General features: G+C 52.5%; 8 protein-coding genes across 8 annotated transcripts; 4 read left to right on the top strand and 4 right to left on the bottom strand.

Annotated features, from left to right (window-relative positions):
• Positions 1 to 751: 751 nt before the first annotated feature.
• P174DRAFT_376820 (uncharacterized protein) lies at positions 752 to 1,112 on the bottom strand (the record flags this gene model as incomplete). Its single annotated transcript, XM_024822717.1, has 2 exons — positions 752 to 927; positions 995 to 1,112. The coding sequence occupies 2 exons, from the start codon at positions 1,110 to 1,112 to the stop codon at positions 752 to 754; spliced, it is 294 nt and encodes a 97-aa protein (XP_024679323.1).
• A 1,388-nt stretch (positions 1,113 to 2,500) lies between these two features.
• On the bottom strand, positions 2,501 to 4,408 carry frdA (putative FAD dependent oxidoreductase). Its single transcript, XM_024828096.1, has 2 exons — positions 3,851 to 4,408; positions 2,501 to 3,708 (listed from the first exon to the last, which is right to left on the bottom strand). The coding sequence occupies exons 1-2, from the start codon at positions 4,210 to 4,212 to the stop codon at positions 2,700 to 2,702; spliced, it is 1,371 nt and encodes a 456-aa protein (XP_024679322.1). The 5' UTR covers positions 4,213 to 4,408; the 3' UTR covers positions 2,501 to 2,699.
• Positions 4,409 to 5,855: 1,447 nt separating this feature from the next.
• P174DRAFT_394416 (fungal specific transcription factor domain-containing protein) lies at positions 5,856 to 7,977 on the top strand (the record flags this gene model as incomplete). Its single annotated transcript, XM_024823631.1, has 4 exons — positions 5,856 to 6,412; positions 6,459 to 6,661; positions 6,779 to 7,433; positions 7,486 to 7,977. Exons 1-4 carry the CDS (start codon positions 5,945 to 5,947, stop codon positions 7,975 to 7,977), a joined length of 1,818 nt encoding a protein of 605 aa, XP_024679321.1. The 5' UTR covers positions 5,856 to 5,944.
• Positions 7,978 to 8,110: 133 nt separating this feature from the next.
• On the top strand, positions 8,111 to 10,332 carry P174DRAFT_494209 (glycoside hydrolase family 154 protein; the record flags this gene model as incomplete). The annotated part of the gene is made up of 5 exons (XM_024830857.1): positions 8,111 to 8,152; positions 8,283 to 8,961; positions 9,034 to 9,250; positions 9,300 to 9,696; positions 9,724 to 10,332. 5 exons carry the CDS (start codon positions 8,111 to 8,113, stop codon positions 10,330 to 10,332), a joined length of 1,944 nt encoding a protein of 647 aa, XP_024679320.1.
• Positions 10,333 to 10,381: 49 nt separating this feature from the next.
• On the bottom strand, positions 10,382 to 11,979 carry P174DRAFT_462901 (glycoside hydrolase family 88 protein; the record flags this gene model as incomplete). Its single annotated transcript, XM_024830190.1, has 2 exons — positions 10,382 to 11,653; positions 11,716 to 11,979. The coding sequence occupies 2 exons, from the start codon at positions 11,977 to 11,979 to the stop codon at positions 10,382 to 10,384; spliced, it is 1,536 nt and encodes a 511-aa protein (XP_024679319.1).
• A 166-nt stretch (positions 11,980 to 12,145) lies between these two features.
• P174DRAFT_376717 (hexose transporter protein) lies at positions 12,146 to 13,738 on the top strand (the record flags this gene model as incomplete). The annotated part of the gene is made up of 1 exon (XM_024822714.1): positions 12,146 to 13,738. The coding sequence occupies one exon, from the start codon at positions 12,146 to 12,148 to the stop codon at positions 13,736 to 13,738; it is 1,593 nt and encodes a 530-aa protein (XP_024679318.1).
• Positions 13,739 to 14,458: 720 nt separating this feature from the next.
• On the top strand, positions 14,459 to 15,556 carry P174DRAFT_506358 (uncharacterized protein; the record flags this gene model as incomplete). The annotated part of the gene is made up of 1 exon (XM_024831307.1): positions 14,459 to 15,556. One exon carries the CDS (start codon positions 14,459 to 14,461, stop codon positions 15,554 to 15,556), a length of 1,098 nt encoding a protein of 365 aa, XP_024679317.1.
• Positions 15,557 to 16,598: 1,042 nt separating this feature from the next.
• On the bottom strand, positions 16,599 to 18,035 carry P174DRAFT_376226 (uncharacterized protein; the record flags this gene model as incomplete). Its single annotated transcript, XM_024822669.1, has 2 exons — positions 16,599 to 17,441; positions 17,490 to 18,035. 2 exons carry the CDS (start codon positions 18,033 to 18,035, stop codon positions 16,599 to 16,601), a joined length of 1,389 nt encoding a protein of 462 aa, XP_024679316.1.
• Between the last annotated feature and the right edge of the window lie 545 nt (positions 18,036 to 18,580).

Below are 18,580 nucleotides of genomic sequence, written 5' to 3'. Positions count from 1 at the left end.
TATCAACACAATATAAACTGGTCACCCTGACGTAAGCTCACAAGTACTGTTTCGATCGTCCACCCAAGCTACGACGGGGACACATGTGTTTAATATATATACTTCTTGAGGCTGCAAGGCTAAGGCTCCGATTCAGAGTCGGAGAACATTACGTCAGGATTATATGGTACTCGGGAGCAATCAAAACGGAACCCGAGTCACTTATGTTCCGAGAACTATACACTACTATGATCCTCGGTTTGTCCCGCATTGGCGCTCGTAGCGACGTCATGCGAAAAGACAATGCTTTGGCAGCTCAAGCGTTGTCTGTTAGCAGAGTCGTTAGGCTCTGGAGGCTTGTCTAGAGCTCCACTACAAGGGGACATAGTCGAGCATAGTTAAGAGTTTATTAGCTCCCAGGTGGGTCATAACAAATACTCAGACATCAATAGTCTTGATATAGCCGGCAACGAATGTTCTACGATAACTTCCATATCCAAGTCAAAGATGGAATTAGTTCATTGTTAAAGAGCCAGATCACGAAGACAATGCCTAGCACCCAGTCGATGTACTCGGGTACTGGCCAAAGAGAATTATATCATAACTAGTTCGGTACAATGACCAGCTATAAGGAAATATCACTCATATAACCTTGATGAGCTCAACGAAACCGACAGTGTGCCTGATATTCTCGAGATGACGAATTGATTCGCAGATAAGATATCTAAGGGTATAAGTCCATAAGTCACAATATACATAAGAAGATAGTTACCTAAGCTCCAGTAGCACAAGTATCACCATTCGGGGGGTTAGTGCAACCCAAGTAGCAGAATGTACTTAGTTGAATGCCACCACTCGAATCTTTGCATCGGAAGAGGGCATCTTGGGGTCTAACAAGGGCGTCCAGATTGCCACTGATAGCCGCTATGAGCTCCGAAGACGAGTATCCTATTGAATGTAGATTTAGCAAAAGGACAAGACAGTTCTCCCTGTGATTCAACAGGGGTGTACGTACCATTATACTTCTCCAAAGTGGAGCCACAGTATAGCAGACCCTGCCTGCATGCATCCGAAAAGGACAGGGCACCAGGGAGTAAGCTAGCGCAAGCGAGAAGAGCGACGGGCAGTTTCATGGTGCGGTGGAGTAAACAGTAGCCTAGGGATTTGATTATCGTACGGAAATTGAGTGAGACATGAAAACTGGGTCTAGTCCCATCGCTCTTATACCCGCTAGAGTTGCGGCCCTTGGAAACACGACTGTCCGCAAGGGATGCGTTCCAGAGCGGAGCCAGAAATGTCTTCTTTACGAACGGGCCAGTGAAGTTACACGGAATGTCCCGAGACATGAGAATGCCACTCCTGTAGACATCCCAAAAGAAACAGCCTGTTGTTACCGTGGCGGCTGGGGCATACAACAGCCAGTCCAGATGATCGATCTCCTGCATGCTCTCCAAACTTTCGTCCCTGTTAATTCTACTATATTCCACTAATTCACATAGGAGTCTGAAGTGGTCTCACCAAAAATGCGGCGTCGTCGAAACTTAGCAATGTCTCAGCTCTTCAACGCTTTGCCACGGAGCATTTGGCAGGCTTTTCTGGCTCATCGACCCGGCCGCCTAGAACCCAAGGGGTCCAGTGATGATACTCAAATCTCGACCCGTATCATACTCTAGACAATACTCTCTTTGGCGATTAGCCGGTACCTGTCACGAAATTCCTGCACCTTGGACATCCCTTGGACTGCTCGAAAATATTCGAAGCCTCTAGTCCAGACGGTTATCTTAACAAGGCAGCCAGACTCAGAAGAGGAAGTCACAAGGTCAGATGCATCTATCTACATCAACCTTCGCGCAGAGGTCATCTGATTCTCTTCATGGAAAAGGGAGGAAGATCTCTTTACTAGATCGGAAGTGTATTGAACATTGGACTCAAACTATCAGATCAGCCGTGCCTCTTAACTATTACCCCTTCTTTCACATCCACAATGAAGTCACTATCTGGTACATTCAGAAGATTAATTAAAGAAGGGGGTTGATGGTGGCAGCGCAGGAATGAGACACAGAATACATGCATGGATATTAGGATTCCTCCCAACTTACTCTATAAGGCGATTCAACAGCCTCTTTTTCTACATTATCCTGTCAAATTTCCCTCAGGGCTACTAAACAAGTATAGCCTATATGAAACTAGAAGCTAGCGTCGACTTCTTGGTTGCATATCTATATTGCCTCACCTGCCATACCACACCTTGACATACCTAATCAATGTTTACTGACAGGGCACCCACTGGAACCGTCGATTAGACATTTTAAGCGTACATAGCCTTAATGTTACGTTAGTGCTCCATAAATTATTAGCGACATCCCTACTTTTCGTGTATAATAAGCGAAACAGGCTGGAACCCTGGCTCGAGCCCAACCTGGGCTTCCTACCCATAAGCCGGGCCAACTCATAGCAGCTTTAGGGTGGACTGAGCGCGTCACTAGGACCGGTTACTTATAGTATATGAGTAAATGGATAGGCTAGATAACATCAAACTATACCCACAATCATTTGATTACTATCGTTTACCATATAATTGAACTAGCTGGGAGTGGATGAGAGGAGTTAAGCGCTGCCTTTGCACCATCCATCGGATCGAGGATTTGGCTTGAGGAGGCCAATGATCAGGAGACCAGGGAAGCAAGAATTCAGCCGGTGATTTCGCTGAAGCAGCGTGATCATGCGTTACCCTGAGCAGATGATGCTGGGCTCCTTGTATCATCACTCAAGGGAGGAGCTGCCGGATAGTGTTCCTTGTGCCATGCTGCCGCCTCATTCCCAGCTATACGTCCAAAAACCACGCACTCCAGAAGAGATGAACCTCCCAGACGGTTCTGGCCGTGGACACCGCCGGCCACCTCCCCTGCAGCCCAAAGGCCTTCTATCGGGGTCCATTCTTCTCCTATGACCCTGCCATGCTCATCAATCACCACCCCTCCCATCGTGAAATGAATGACAGGCGTCACCTGTCCGACATAAACCTCGTACTCCGGCATTACTTCCGTCAATTTCCAGTGGCCAAAGGCTTTACGGCCGAATGGATCCTTCTTCTTTCCGGCCACAACATCGCCATACTCCTGAAGGGTCTTCACCGCCGGTAAATCAAGCTCACCAACTGTCATCTTCTGCATGAGTCCTTTCGCCACGTAAAAGTCCATATGGGAGCCAGCTGCCGCAGCGGAACTTTCATCAAGTACAAGCGTCACATCCCACTGGCGCGTAGACGTCTCCATCCGAGATGTCGACTTCACAATCGCGTCAACAACATGTTGACGGGTCTGCAGTTCGTTGACGAACCGGCTTCCATCGCCATTGAGCAGGATTCCACCCTCGCCGCGCAGCATCTCCGCCGCCAGAATCTTGACCAACGCAGCCGGATCCTGGGGGTCCACAAATCCAGTCGGATGGACCTGCACGCAATCCATATCGACCACTGACGCACCCACCGCCTCGAGAATCGGCTGCGTGCCTTCCCTCGCCTCATTCGTCGACGGGAAATTGGCCAGATCAGGCCGATACCGCGCCAGCATACCTCTGGAATCACCCGCAAACCCGCCCGTAGCGAAAATAATCGGTCCATTGAGCGTGTGTGTGTGTGTCTGCGTCTGCGTTTGCGCCTTGCCCTGCTGTCCACCTCCACCCTCACCAGTCACATACTCCACCCCCTTAACGCACTCCCCTCCATTACTACCCGCGTAACCCTCGCCCCGCTCTGCAGGCTAAACAGCTCCTCCCCTTGCAACTCCCGAAGTAACGTCCGCACAATCGAAAAACCAGGCGGATCCCGCCCTGCCCCGCGATGCGTCCGCGGGACGCTATGGCCCCTAACTGCGCGACTCTACTCAGATCCACGCCCTTCTCGTCAGCGAGCCAGTGCACTGCATCTGCAGAGCGAGACGCAAGCGTGGAAATAAGCTTCTGCCGCCGGGCGCGCTCGTCGGTACTTGCCTGGGTGAATGCCTCGCCGGCGGACTTGAGCGTGTCTTGGAGGAAAATATCCGCGTTGTCGTCGGTGTCTTGGAATCTCGTCCCGGCACAGTTGATTCCTGAAGAGGCTTTGATGGAGTTGCCGCCCGGTTTGGGGGCGCGGTCGAGCATCTGGACCGGGATGTGGTGCGAGATGAGGGTGCTGGCGGCGCAGAGGCCGGCTAGGCCGGAGCCGACGATGATTACTGGTGGAGGAGTTGCCATTTCTTCTTTTTCACTGAATTGAGTTTGGATTGGCTTTGGATGTGTGGGAATATAAGGTATCAGGGGGAGTGGGCATGGAGATCAGGCCATGGTGGGCTGATCGTTATCCGGTGATTCCATAGCACTGACATCACGCAGCATAAGTTGCGTCTGCTTACCTATCAGTGCACTTAACCACCTACATCGGCAACTCTAACATGGACAGAGATCGAGCAGAAGATAATTGTGGGATTCTTCTTGCTCGTATGATATTTGTGCCAATTGGATTATGCGCCTTTTGAAACTCGATACTGGACAGGTAGACTCAATGCCGGTAATGAGGAGGCAGGACCATGTTCTCATTGCTAATATCTATCAGCACGAAGGAATATTTAAATAGGGGAATAAGACACGCTCATGGTATAGGCAAACATTGTACCTGCTAGGGAGTGGGTACATGGCAGAAGCTGGTAGGAGCAGTGTGGATGTCAGTAGTCTCCATTCAAGCATAGGCAGCAGTATGGAGCCTCAGATATCGGCCATGGCTCGATGACGATTACCTCGATGACTATCTTTAGACGGTCACAGGCCGCTAAGTGGACGTATGTGTCGCTGCCGATATCCCACAAGCTGATTACCCATGGACGGTTTGATCCCAAGACACCTTTTCGACAGATCGCAATATCTATGACCTGGAAGACGTGTGAGTGTTGTGCAGACAGCTGCGCTCTTCACCGCGCATTCATCTCCAAGCGCATATCCTCTGCTTCGGTAGTCTCTGTCCGGTTGCATCCGTCAAGGATCGACGCAACGCGCTGGAGGACGTGACTCGACTGACAGTGGTAGACACAAGAGCCCCTCAGACGTCAATTAATCAGGGCAGAGCATAATAGTAGAGTTCCAATCCGTCTGCTGAAGAGAACCTGTTGACGTGTCTGACGCTAGATGTCATGGTTCCGGGATATATTGGACTGCTTACTTTCATTTATTCCAATTGCACTCTTGACAGTTACTTGGTTAATAAGTTGGCACATATCAACCAATAACTCAAATCCACAAGCGATCTTCATACTCGCTTCTTCTTTGGGAATACGGAGCCCCTCTCCTAGACGCGCCCACAACGGCTAAACCGCTGAGACTAGCCCATAGTGCAAAAGCCTCTCCAGAGTTAGGTTAAACTCTGCCATTCGAGGCTTATTACCCCGCGCGGAGACACCCCACAGGAGAGAAACGCAGACGAATTAGCCTTCTGTCGGGGAACTCGGACGGAAGCCGGCCCATCTCCACCGGACAACGGAGTATTTAGCCTACCCCTCGTCCGGACTGTAGGGCAAGGTTACTGAAACAGACACCGAGACAAACAGAAACAGCAGAATGGAAGCCGAGGTATCAGTGCAAGAGGATCGTCCTGCCTGTCGCGCTTGTCGTAAGCGGAAACTCCGCTGCTCGCGCGAGGTTCCGCTCTGCGCTCATTGTCGGAGGATTGGTACCTTTCCTTATTCTGTCTAAAAGGTCACGTGCTAAGTGGTATAGGGACGACGTGTGAGTATGATGGGGAAAGAGAGAAACCGGGTCTTAAGGCCGGGGCTGTGGAGGCGTTGAGGAGACGGGTTGGTAGGTAATCTCTTGATATGCAGGTTTCCATCTGACGGCAGTAGAGGCGCTTGAGGATGTGGTGTTCCACCAGGAACGGCCACAAGAGCATAGACCAGGATCTGATAGCAGTGCCGTGGCTGCGGCGCTGCGAGAAGGAATGGAGCTCCTTCTTGGACAACTGCAGCAGCAGCCTCATACCCGTAAACGACAATGCGAGGACTCGGTGTCTGATGTACCACGCTCACCAACCAACAAACGGAGACGGGTGAATGATACACTGATTGAGCCGGATGAGCGTTCTGATCTTTCGTCGAGTCTACCTCCCCCAGCCGTCCTAGAGGCTGTGATCGATGCATACTTCGCCCTTGTACAGCCGTGGATCCCAATATTTCACGAAAAGAGATTCAGGCGGCGGCTGAGGAGCCCGGACAAGTCTCGCCTGGAAGTTGTGCTGCATGCGATGGTCGTTGCGATGCTGAAGCACGCGGACCAATCTGTGCTTCCGGCGGACCTGGATGATATCGAAGCCGTGTGTGAACGATCCCGGAAGATTGTTGTCCTGACCGCAATGGACGATCTCTACGTGGAGAACTTGCAGGCCTTGATTATATTATGTTTTGAGGATGTATGATTCATCTTCCCTATACTACTTGCAGAAACTGACAGGTTAGATTGGATCCGGGAGGGTCTCTCGAGCGTGGCCGATTGTAGGTTCCTTGACGAGGACAGTCGAGTACCTCCAGCTGAGCGTCGAGTCGGAGAACCACGACACTGGACGAGTGTTGCAGCCTCGGCCTTCCCTCCCGGTGGCTGCAGACTGGGTGGAGGAGGAAGAACGACGGCGCGTCTTCTGGACTGTTTTCAACTTGGACAGGTATGTCCTCCCTCGTCTTCTCTGTATACCAACACTAACATCACAGATTCTGCTCGGTGACTACAGGGTATGTCTGCCAGCATGATGAATGCATCGAATCCCCGCTGAGAACTGCAGATGGAACACCAGCCTCACCTCCAACGACGTCCACCGCCGCCTCCCCGCCGACGGCGGCCTCTGGCACAACGAGGAACCCGTCACAACACCCTTCTTCGGCATCTGGGACCGCTCCGCCGGCAAGATCGGCACTCTCATCGCTTTCCTACCTACCGACAAGCCATCCCCCACCGCGCAGGTCGACATGTCAACCGTCGGCGCCTTCGCCTACCGCGTCGAAGCCACCGAGTCGCTAAGCCGCGTAACGACCTTTTTTCTCCAACAGCGGATCAACCACCGCGACCGCCAGGAGATGGGAAGCTGGCTCATGCGGTTCAAGGAGCTGGATCTCCGTCTGGTCAGCTGGAAGATGTTTCTCCCGCAGAAATGGAAGGACACGAATATCTCGCGGCAGCCGACGGTCGTGACGATGGATCCGAACCTGACGCTGGCGCATATCACGCACAACACGTCGATGATTCTGCTGCATCAGCGGATTGCGTATCCGCCGCCGGAGTGGTTGGAGGTGGTGAAGTTGCCGACCCTGTCTAGCGCGGAGACGTGCGAGGCGGCGGCGGCCGAGACGGCCAATATCACGGAGAAGTACCTGGGAAATTGTCCGCGGGAGGGAGTTGTGGATAGCCAGTTTGCTTTTTGTGTGTTTGTCAGTGCAAGGGTTCTACTTGGTGGGTTTCCTTTCCTCTGAACATTCTGTGAACTACTAACAGCGGACCCCTGGAATAGTGCACTGGCGATACTATGGTACGCCCTTATCGCCAGATTACTGGACACTCATGAAATGCCTCGATGCCATGGCAACACGCTGGTCAGGCCTTGTACAGGCGAGCCGCCAGAACTCAGCAGCCAGGTACTTTGGCCAGCTGAATGCCATCCACCGGGCGTGTCAAAGTGACGAAAATTTTAAGCTGGACGTCCTGGGCTACTCCAACGAGATAGAATGGACGGGAGATTGCCAGCAAACACCACCGGCAGCAGTACCAGCACCTGAAAGCACAACCGGATTGTCACAGGTTGCCTTTCATCCAGATCTAGCACCAATGCTGCAGTCTAGTCCGGCGAGAATGAGCTACAACACAGGCAGCCCGGACGAATTGACGAAAGTGACCTCCATGCTGCTAGACCAGCAGTACTCGGAGATGGACCGGATCATCAGTTTAAACAATGCGTATTTCGCATCAGATGTAGCCTATGGTACTTGACTAGTCACTAGGAATCTCCGAGACTTACCCCGAGCCCCGATAGATATCCACCCCTCATCTCCTCATCTTAATAAGAATGTAATCCGTAGAAAAAAGTAATCCTTAAACATACATCAAAAGATTAAGAGACGATATGCCCCCCTTTCTGGATTTAGCAATAATCCCCTCGTCACGCGTAACGACCTCATCGACGCCGCCCTCGCCCTCGTCCGCCCTCTCCACGCCCACTTCTCCCCGCACACGCCTTCATCCGCCTCCCAATCTCAACCGGCGCCCACTTCGACGATGGCGCCGCCTTACTCGAGGGATTCGCCCGTCCACTCTGGGTAATCGCTACCCTCCTACATTCCTTGCAATTCACTTCCGACCCCGCCACCATCGAAACCATAAAGAATGTCACTCAACCCTGGATCGAGGGAATCCGCGCCGGTACTGACCCCTCCCATCCGGAATACTGGGGCACCATTGCCAACGGCGACCAGCGCATGGTTGAAGCAGAGGTCCTAGCCTGCGCGCTGCTCTTCGCGCCCGACGCCTTCTTTCACGGCCAGGATGAGTTGACTCAAAAGAACATCGTTGCGTGGCTGTGCGGCATGCACGGGAAGGACATGCCGGTTAACAATTGGCGGTGGTTTCGAGTGTTTGTTAACCTGGCGCTTGTGCTTGTTGCGAACGTCCCATATGATGAGGTGAAAAAGCAGATGGATGCTGATTTTGAGGTGCTGGATGGGTTTTATATTGGGGGTGGGTGGTCGGGTGATGGGCCGTGGTTGTCTCCTGAGGAGGAGGTAAGGGAGAGGGAGGAGGCGATGCGCACGGGGCGATGGGATGCGATAGGGTGTGGAAGGCAAGCGGATTACTATTCTGGGAGCTTTGCGATCCAGTTTAGTCAGTGTCTCTTTGTCAAGTTTGCGAGCCATTTGGACCCGGAGAGGGCGGAGAGATATCGAGTCCAGGCAAGGGAGTTTGGGGGAGTTTCTGGCGGTATTTTGACAAGGACGGTCCGTCTCGTTTGTCTCTGGATAGATGTTGAAGAAGCTAACCTGATGTGAGTAGGAGGCGCAATTCCCTTTGGACGCTCCCTGACCTATCGCTTTGCATGCGGAGGGTTCTTCGCGGCGCTGGCTGTCGCTGATATCCCCGACATGCCAGACCCATTGGCTTCCGTCAGCGCAGTCAAAGGCTTCCTGCTCAGACATCTACGCTGGTGGGCAGCTCACTCAGCCGATATGTTCTACGCCGATGGGACAATGAACATCGGCTACTTGTATCCGTACGTCTCCCTCTTCCTCCATTCAGTACAACTAGCTAACAAAGAACAGAAACATGTACATGGCCGAAGACTACAACTCCCCGCAATCAGTCTACTGGAGCCTCAAGTCTCTCATTGTCCTTCTCCTACCCGACTCGCATCCCTTCTGGAGCACCCCAGAAGCTGCCTACCCGTCCACACAAACACCAGTGGAAATTGTATCTGCACCACAGCAACTCCTCTGCAACCACCCATCCGGAGGCCACCACTTCCTCCTTAACCCCGCCCAATTCGTTGCCTGGCCGATGAAAGCCTCGCAGGCGAAATACTGCAAGTTCGCGTACTCGTCCGCGTTTGCGTTTAGCGTACCCACGGGGCCACTGATACAGCAGCTCGCGCCGGATAGTACCCTTGCGCTGAGTCGGGATGGGTGTGCGACCTGGGCTGTGAAGTGGAAGTGCTCGCCTGTGCGGTTTGGGACTGCTAGTGTACAGGGGCAGAATGACAGAATCCCCGTGGCGGAGGTCGAGTGGCGGCCGTGGGTGGATGGCGAGATCACGGTGCGGACTACGCTTGTTCCGCCGACGGATTGGCGGCCGGATTGGCATGTTAGGATTCATCGTATTCGCGGCAAGGGTCTGGAGAAGTTGCATTTGGTTGAAGGAGGGTTTGCGATTGAGCGAGTACCGAGAGGGAATGCGAAGACGCCTGGTGGGGAGCGGGTTCTTCCTGCCCTTGAGGGTGAGGATTGGTTGGATAACGAAACTGGCCTGGCGGAAGGGGTCCATGTATCTCAGGATAGTGTACTCATCCTGTCTGCAGCTGGGGCAAGTGGCATTCGTGGGGCAGTTACCATGGCAAGGACGGAGCATGAGGCGCTGAAGCCGGACTCGAATACGAATCTCATGGCGCCGCGGACGTTGATTCCTGTCGTGAGACATGGGCTGTTGGACGGTGACCGTCAGGAGGCGCTCCTGGTGACGGCGGTCTTTGCTGTTGCGACTACACAGGACCAGAGTAAGAGAAGTCTACGGGAGAGATGGATGGATTATCCACGGGGGCCAATAGTATCATGCTGCAGTAGTCCTGCATTCAGTCCTTGACTTGAAATCATTCATATCATAGGGGGGAAACCAACTTCTATAGAGTACTTTATATCAACCCCAGCTTCAACAACTGATTCCCAAACTCCAGCAGATAGTAATCCGCATAGACAAGCCCATGATCACTGTATCGATCCAGATCCTTCGCATTATGATTCGCCGTCGCGTTCCGCAGAATCGCATCAAACCGCGTCCCGGAAACATCCTCCACCTGCTGTCCTCTATCCACCAGTCTCGCCTCCTCCCTCGAGTACGAAAACTCCACCGTCTCACTCACAATTCTCATCGCCGCATCCCTGAACCGCCGCGCCAGCCCCTCGTCCTCCCCAACCAACGCCTGCGAGAGCAACAACATCCCATTCGCTGCGATCACACCAGCAGAGGAATCCCGCAACGGACTCGCCTCGTCGACAGGGGCATCAAAGTCCCACAGAGGCACGTACCTGCCCACCATCCTCCCATCCACCATCTTCTCCACACAAGCCGGCGCACCCTCAAGCCTCGTTAGGAAGTACTCTGCCAACCCAATGGCAACATCGAGGAACTGCCGGTCCCTCGTCCAGGCGTACGTCTGCGCATACCCCGTGATCGCCCACGCCTGGCCGCGCGCCCACGTTGAGTCCGCCGCGTACCCCTGCGCGGTGCGGCGCTCCTTTATCGCGCCCGTCGCGGGGTCAAAATTGACGACGTGGATGGTGTTGTAGGCCAGTATCTGTTTCCCTGCGATTGATTCCTTGCGGAGATGCGAATTAATAAGGGTCTTTGCGTGCGTTGTCGCGATAGCCGCCAGCTCCGGACCCAGATGCGCAGCAGCATAGTAAAGGAGATCGAGGTTCATCATGCTGTCGATGATGACCAGGCAGTCCGTCTCTAGGGACGTGATATCCACGTCCGACTGGCGGAGGGCGTCCCAGCTGCGGATTGCGCCGGTGGAGGGGACGAAGCGCGAGGCGAGGCTTTGGGCGCCCGTTAGTAGAGCGCGCAGGCTCTCGGGGTTGGAGGTGAGTTCCCAGGAGCGCCGGAGGGAGGGGGCGAGGATGAAGCCTAGGTCGTGGGTGTCTGTTCGGAGGGACATGGGGTAGATGGGGGCGGTCCATTTGGTGCAGAGGGTGACGAGATCGTCTCGAAGAGAGACTGGATCGAGGGTGTGAGTGCGTCTGAGGTATGGAAAGGTCGAGGGGTATCGGATGGCTCGTTCGAGCAGAAGATACAACAGTCCCGGGAAGAAGCCGCAGGTCCAAAAGGAGGATTCGCGGAGGATGTAGCGGCCTGTCGAGGGGCCTTTTTGAGGGACGAATTCCGGATACTCGGTTGGAGGGTCCTACATTCAGTATCAGTCAGTATTCGTTGTCCCAATGATCTTGTAGGGTGTGGTGATGGTACATTATTGTTTAATGCCTCGACGGCCACGCGGAGGATCTTGGCCAGCACATTTTCCGAGAAAATCTTCTCTAGAGGCTGGGACCCATAGGATTTGATTTGGTGGTTAGCAACATCTACAGTCATTTTGCAGTTTGTCAGGTTAAGAATTATAGGATGGATAAGGCTACTCCGCGGGTGCTTACGATGCTTATGATGCTTATCACTGCCACTATATCGTCGCTCGGAGGAATCATGCCCGAGCACATTCGCCCGCCCCGAACCCATCAGAAACCCCAGAAAAGATCCGACGGTCGTCGGACGATTGACTCCAGGAATTGGCCCGATGTTCCCCAGATTTTCCCCGCGTCAGGTGGGTACATAAACTCACAACCATCTTGTTGTCCGGGGACCAGCAATCCACCAGCAGAGTCAGCCAGACAGACAAGACAAGATGACTTCCCAAGATAGACAAGGAGACGACAATTTTGAGGGCCTCACTCTCAAAGATGTCACTCCCAAACGCCCTCCCTTCTATAGGGATTGGACCCTCATCAAACTCAACATGCTCCTGCTGTGTGCCCTGCTCACGCAAATCGCCTCCGGATACGACAGCAGCATGCTGAACGGCATGCAGGCCCTCCCGCAATGGAACAAATACTTTGGCAAACCAACAGGCACGCGTCTCGGCGCCATGTCCTTTGGTCCAACCGGTGGCATGCTGATCTCCGTGCTCATCTCCTCGCAGCTCTGCGAGCGCTTCGGCCGCCGCTACCCCATCTGCGGCGGCTCACTCATTATCATCGTGGGCTCGATCATTCAGGCCGCAGCCGCCAACTACGCCATGTTCGTGGTCTCGCGCTTCTTCGTCGGCTTCGGGCTGGGCATCGTCGCTACAGCCGCCCCGCCTCTCCTAACAGAAGTCGCCTACCCCTCCCAGCGAGGCAAGCTCGTCTCCTTTTACCTGACTACCTGGTCGCTGGGCTCCCTCATCGCAGCCTGGATCACCTACGGCACCTTCAAAATGACCGACTCCAGCTGGAGCTGGCGCATCCCCAGCGCCCTGCAATGCTTCTTCTCCCTCATCCAAGCCGTGCTCAGCCTCTTCGCCCCGGAATCCCCCCGCTGGCTCATCTACAACGGCCGCCGCGAAGAAGCCCTCGCCATGCTCACCAAATACCACGCCGACGGCGACGCCTCCTCGCGCCTCGTCCGCTTCGAAATGGCCGAAATCACGGCCACGCTCGAAATGGAGAGGATGCAGCGCGCCTCCCGCTGGATGGAGTGGGTGGCTACCCGGGGGAACAAGCACCGCCTGTTTCTGGCACTTTACATCCCCGCCATGCTGCAGTGGGCAGGCAACGGGCTTACATCGTACTACCTCTCCAAAGTCCTCAACACCATCCACGTGACGAACCCGCACACCCAGCTGATTATCAACGCCTGCCTATCCGTCTGGTCGTTCCTGACGGCCGCCTTCTTCGCGATGCTGGTCGACCGCGCAGGTCGCCGCAGGCTGTTCCTCTGGGGCATGGGCGGGATGGGTGTCTCCTACGTGATCTGGACGGTATGCTCGGCGCTGAACCAGGAACACGGCTTCAAGAATAAGGGGTATGCGGCTGGCGTGCTAGTCATGATCTTCATGTTCAGTGCTGCCTACCATGCGTGTTCGCCCGTCGCGCCGACGTACATCATGGAGGTGGTGCCGTACTCGCTGCGCGCAAAGGCGAGCATGATGTACCAGCTCACCGGCAATCTGGCCGGCATCTACAACTCGTTTGCCAACCCCGTCGCCATGGATGCCATTTCGTGGCGGTATTATATCGTCTGGTGCTGTGTGATTTGCGTGCACTTTGGGTTGATCTTTTTCTTCTTCCCGGAGACCAAGGGCAAGGGGTTGGAGGAGGTTGCTGAAATCTTTGACGGGCCGGATGCGCTTTCTGGGGTTAATGCTATGAGGCAGATGGGGTTGGATGTGCATGCTGACAAGGCTGTTGCGGTTAAGGGTGGAGGTGCGAATGCGCATGTTGAGAGGGTTGATGCTTAGCCAACGTTTTATCCATTTTGATCGCAATACCATACCAACTTCGCCACAGCTACAGTCTAACGAGTAACGCATCTCGCTCTACTGAACATAAAATGGCTATTCAGTCTTAAGAAAGGCTTCTTCGAGAGTGACCTTTATTGAGCTTAGCCACACAGCCACACCACAGCCTGGTTCCCCGAGGACCTCCAGCCCTTAACACCTAACCTTGAACTTCCTTGAACTTACAGGCGGTTAAGATTACGCTAGTACTCAGATAGCTCTATCGTAGGTAGTACAATGATCCGGTTTGAAGTACAGTAATACAGAACTGTGCAGCTGAATGGATGTATGGATTTGACCTTCAGCGTCTCTCCACCCTTAACGAAAAAAGGATTGTTGAATCAATACCACGATAGGCAAAAAAGGCGGCGATGTGGCAGGGAGGCTTGTCATATAGCCTTGCCTGTGAGGTCGGACTGACCATTGCCATTCTGAGAAAAGAGTCAAAAACGTCAAAGCCATATTATGGCATGACATGTCAGAATCTATGTACTATATGCGGGCTCCAATCATGGGCAGCCACGCCGTCACCCTGCTGTAAGGCTGAGAATATATCTAAGCCCTCAAGCCAAGGGCCACTTCGGACTCCCAGGTACATCGTCCACGATTCCCTGCTTTAATACTTCTCCCTTTCTCTTTCGCCGGCAAAGTCCTTCATATTCTAGTTTATTCCTAGCCACTATGGATCGACCAACTCATGTTATTGACCCAGATGGCGAAGTGGTGATAATATTGCGCAATGCAAATTCTCCTTTTGCGGAACCGGATGAAGATATGGTTGCCAACATTGTCTCTCAACCCCTTCCAGAGAAATGCGATTCTGTCCAGGATCCCACAGAGATAATTGAAACTTCAACAGGCCATATGGCAGATTCAATGCGGACTTCTAAGGGGAAAAAAAAGAAGAAGAAAGTATCTAACGCTCTTTGGACTTCTTTTGAGCCGACTCCACTGCCAGTAGAAGAGTCTGCCCCAGAGCCTGCCCCAGAGCCTGCCGACGAGAGTGCCCCAGCGCCTGCCGAAGAATGGCCTGCCGAGGAATGGCCTGCCGAAGAGCAAGCTACCGAAGATCAAGCTACCGAAAATCAAGCTGCCGAAGAGCAACCTGCTGAAGAACAACCTGCTGAAGAACAACCTGCTGAAGAACAACCTGCTGAAGAACAACCTGCTGAAGAACAACCTGCTGAAGAACAACCTGTCGAAGACCCGATCGAAATCGGACTCGTTTGTGAACAGCAAGACGAGAGTTGCTTCCGCATCCAAGTCTCTGCGAAGCATTTAATGCTTGCCTCTTCAGTTTTCAAGAAAATACTCACTGGCGGCTGGAAGGAAAGTGTTGCTTATCTGCAAAAAGGCTCAGTCGAGATTACTGCAGATGGCTGGGACATCGAAGCGCTCTTGATCCTACTCCGTGCTATTCATAGTCAACACTACCATATACCGCGAAAGTTAACTCTTGAGATGCTTGCTAAGGTGACTGTCCTAGCCGACTACTATGAATGCAAGGAAGCCATGTGCGTTTGGTCGACTATCTGGATCGACGCTCTGGAAGAAAAGATCCCCTCGACATATTCTCGAGATTTATTTCTGTGGTTATGGATTTCCTGGTTTTCCAAACTCCCGACTCAGTTCAAACAGTTAACATCGACTGCCATGTCACGGAGTAACGGTTGGATTAGCAACGGTCTGGGGCTTCCGATACCTGATAAAGTCATGGGTAAGGCTAGACGAACTCTACTTGTTGCTCAGTCTCTAATGGAACGCAGAAGTGATGAATGAACGCAGACAGGCAGCTGTCAATAACTTGATCCAGCTCCTTCATGAGACACGTGAGGCTCTCCTAAGCGGCAGGAGGGGGTGTGGCTTTGAGTGCAGCTCAATCATGTATGGAGCTCTTTCCAAGCAGATGCACTCAAATGGTCTGCTGTCGCCGAGGCCTGCGGCCCCTTTCCCGAACTTGAATTATGAATACCTCGTACGGAACATATGGTCGTTCTCATCGCCACGGTGGACAGATTCATACTCGGGCTATTCAAGTTATGGTTCCAGCTACTGGCACAATTGTTATGACTCCTCCTTCACATCCCTGGTCGGGAAGTTAAATAATGCAATTGAAGGTTTAGACCTAGATAACCTTTAGTCATAGGGAGATAGGGCACAGTACCTCTCCATGTCATCAGGATTTTCGCTTACTGAAAGAATCGAGGTACCCTTAGAAAACTGGAAAGTAACAGAGCTGGCTTATAAGGAACTGTTTAGTGGGATATTACAGGCTGTTTTAGATAACCCAGAACTGAGTGATAACAAGCCTATAAAAGATGAGGGCACCCTGAGAACTATCTGGCCCTTTGACATTGATGGATGAAGATGGATAAACCATAGCCCTTACATAGTAGACCCAGGCTACCTTGTTTTCTTTTACACCATCTTGAAATCCGACTTCGAACTATGAGGCCTTTCCTCGGATCTCCGCTGAGAGAAAGAGAAGATTGAGAACTTGTCATGCAGGCGATGAAACCTAACCTGCGGCTCTCGCTTGGGTGCTTTGGCACTACATATTTAGGTTTTCCCGCCTCTTTTTGACCATGTTGCGGTGTCGTGGCCTCATTCTCCCCCATTCTCCAGCACGATCCGCGGTTCCCGTCCATCTCTGAGAGCAAAAAGGGCTCGACGAGGAGACAGCAAGATCTCGAGTTCTGAGTTTGTGATATTAGTTCATCTCAGACAACAATCCTGAATACAAGCGATAAGATTCAAGAGTCTACTTCTAACCCTGAGTATCACGATTCAGCCAATCAAGGCACCTACCCATAGATCAGGTTTAAACCACTTGCCACCCCTCAGCTATCAAATCATCCAGGTGAACGCTAAGGCAGTTGGTTCCATCGGAGAGGTGAAAGAAGCCAGTAACTCCGCCACTTTCGCATCCGACGATTGGTGCCCCACAAATCCCCTCTGATATCGTGGAGTTGATGGCCCCAAATACGGCATTGACCGTTATCGCTTTCCATCGCTCAAAGGGAATCGCGGGATGGCCGATAGGACGGATTGGCGCCATAAAATACTTGCCGTATGCCATCAGGTTCACCAGGCCAGAGCTCATACCATCGACTTCACTCCATGAACCGGCCTCAATCATGTCACCCGGCATAAGACTCCGTGGCGGCTCTGCTTGGAAGTTGCATTCGTTGGTGAAGCTTGCTGATGCCGCAGGGGTCAGCTTGACGAACGCAATATCCAATTCTGGGCGCGTATCCGAAACTGTGCCAATCATGTCTCCGCCCACCCTTGGATGATATACTTCATTAGAGAGCAAGAATCCGTGGTGCGCGACCGTAACCACCTCCTCCCCACGCACATTGCGAAGTTTCACTCCCAGTGTTGTCGCAGAGTTCACTGACCCATAACCGGAGCCTGGAGAACCCATGCCACTCTCAACTCTACACCCTGGCGTTAGGCATAACCGCCGGAGATAGTTAGAGTCGTCTTGAGGTAGAGACTCCGAGCTGTTCATGTGCTGAGCAGGATCAATAAAACGGGCCCGCGTCTGGTTTCGCATTTTAGGGTAGAATGGTTCATCTGCGTGGTGGTATAATGTAGTGCGACCTGCAACGATTCCAGGTAATGATCGCGGCTCATAAGTTCGGCCATCGCCATAGCACACCTCCACGACAGTCCAATTCGGCAGATACAAGATTGCTCTTATGTTCACAAAGGGCTCCAGAGCTCTGAGGAGAGTGATATTCTGTTGCTTCGTCGGAAATGCCATTTTGGGCCAAATTAGGGTGGGACACGGGTCCTGGATTCGCGGGTTTGGATAAGGGGTTTCTGGGATGGCTTCCGTGGGACATGCCCCGATTCCAACAAATATGACCGGCATACATGCGAGAGTCAGGGGGATTGGTTGAGGGGGGTTGGCAGTCTCAATCCACATAAACCAACCAGACTGCCCGAGATTTCCATCGCCGAATTTCTTGTGAATCCACTGCATTTCATTGCGGTCTGGCGTACGGAATTTGCGGTTCTCTGCGTCCCACAGCGTGAATGGAGCTGTGTCGTTAATATGTCGTGCACCCCAACTTCCAGAATTTTGCCATCGGTTGAGGTCAGGATGAGCATGAGAGAGTGTTAGGCCGCGGTGCTGCGTGTTTTCTCGTGAGCGAAAGGAAGCGACAGGGGCATTCGTAAAGATATCGGTGTAGGGCGAACAACTTTGAATCCGCTGAACTTGCGGCGACAGCCGGATGGGAGTTGTCATGGCTTGGTGATGATCTGGAGTACTCGAGAGTTGGGACCTGGGAGTGGAGAGATGGAATTTGTTATCTTGTAGGTATGGCAAATGGTGTTGCTGAGCCCACATTTGGCGGGCCATACAAGGGATAGACTGATAGATTCCCTGACACGACTCGTACACTGAGGCGTTGGATGGATAAAAATCCGGCTGCCTGACCGAAGTAACTTTCTATCGCGAACTCGACCATCCGAGGGTCTTGACATGAAGGTTTGAGAAGGTTGAGATTGATTGATAGACGATCACCTACAAATGACGGCATGATCGTCATTCTGACTCGAACACTAACCCTAACCTCAACTATTTCCTAATCCAGAACACTATATACTTCACCATCCTCCGCAATTCATTTAGCAGTTAATATTCATACTGCTGGACTCCTAATCTCTCTTTATCTACCAGGATCACTATTTTAAAAATAAACAATCTCAAGTCCCTCTTACTCTGATATATACCACTCACAAATATTCTCCATAATCAATCTATATATATCCGCACCTCTGCTTGAGTTC

The sequence above is a fragment of the Aspergillus novofumigatus genome (assembly GCF_002847465.1).
Source record: "Aspergillus novofumigatus IBT 16806 chromosome Unknown P174scaffold_7, whole genome shotgun sequence".
In the NCBI taxonomy this organism is placed as follows: domain Eukaryota; kingdom Fungi; phylum Ascomycota; class Eurotiomycetes; order Eurotiales; family Aspergillaceae; genus Aspergillus; species Aspergillus novofumigatus.
This window is presented reverse-complemented; position numbering and strand designations above follow the sequence as displayed.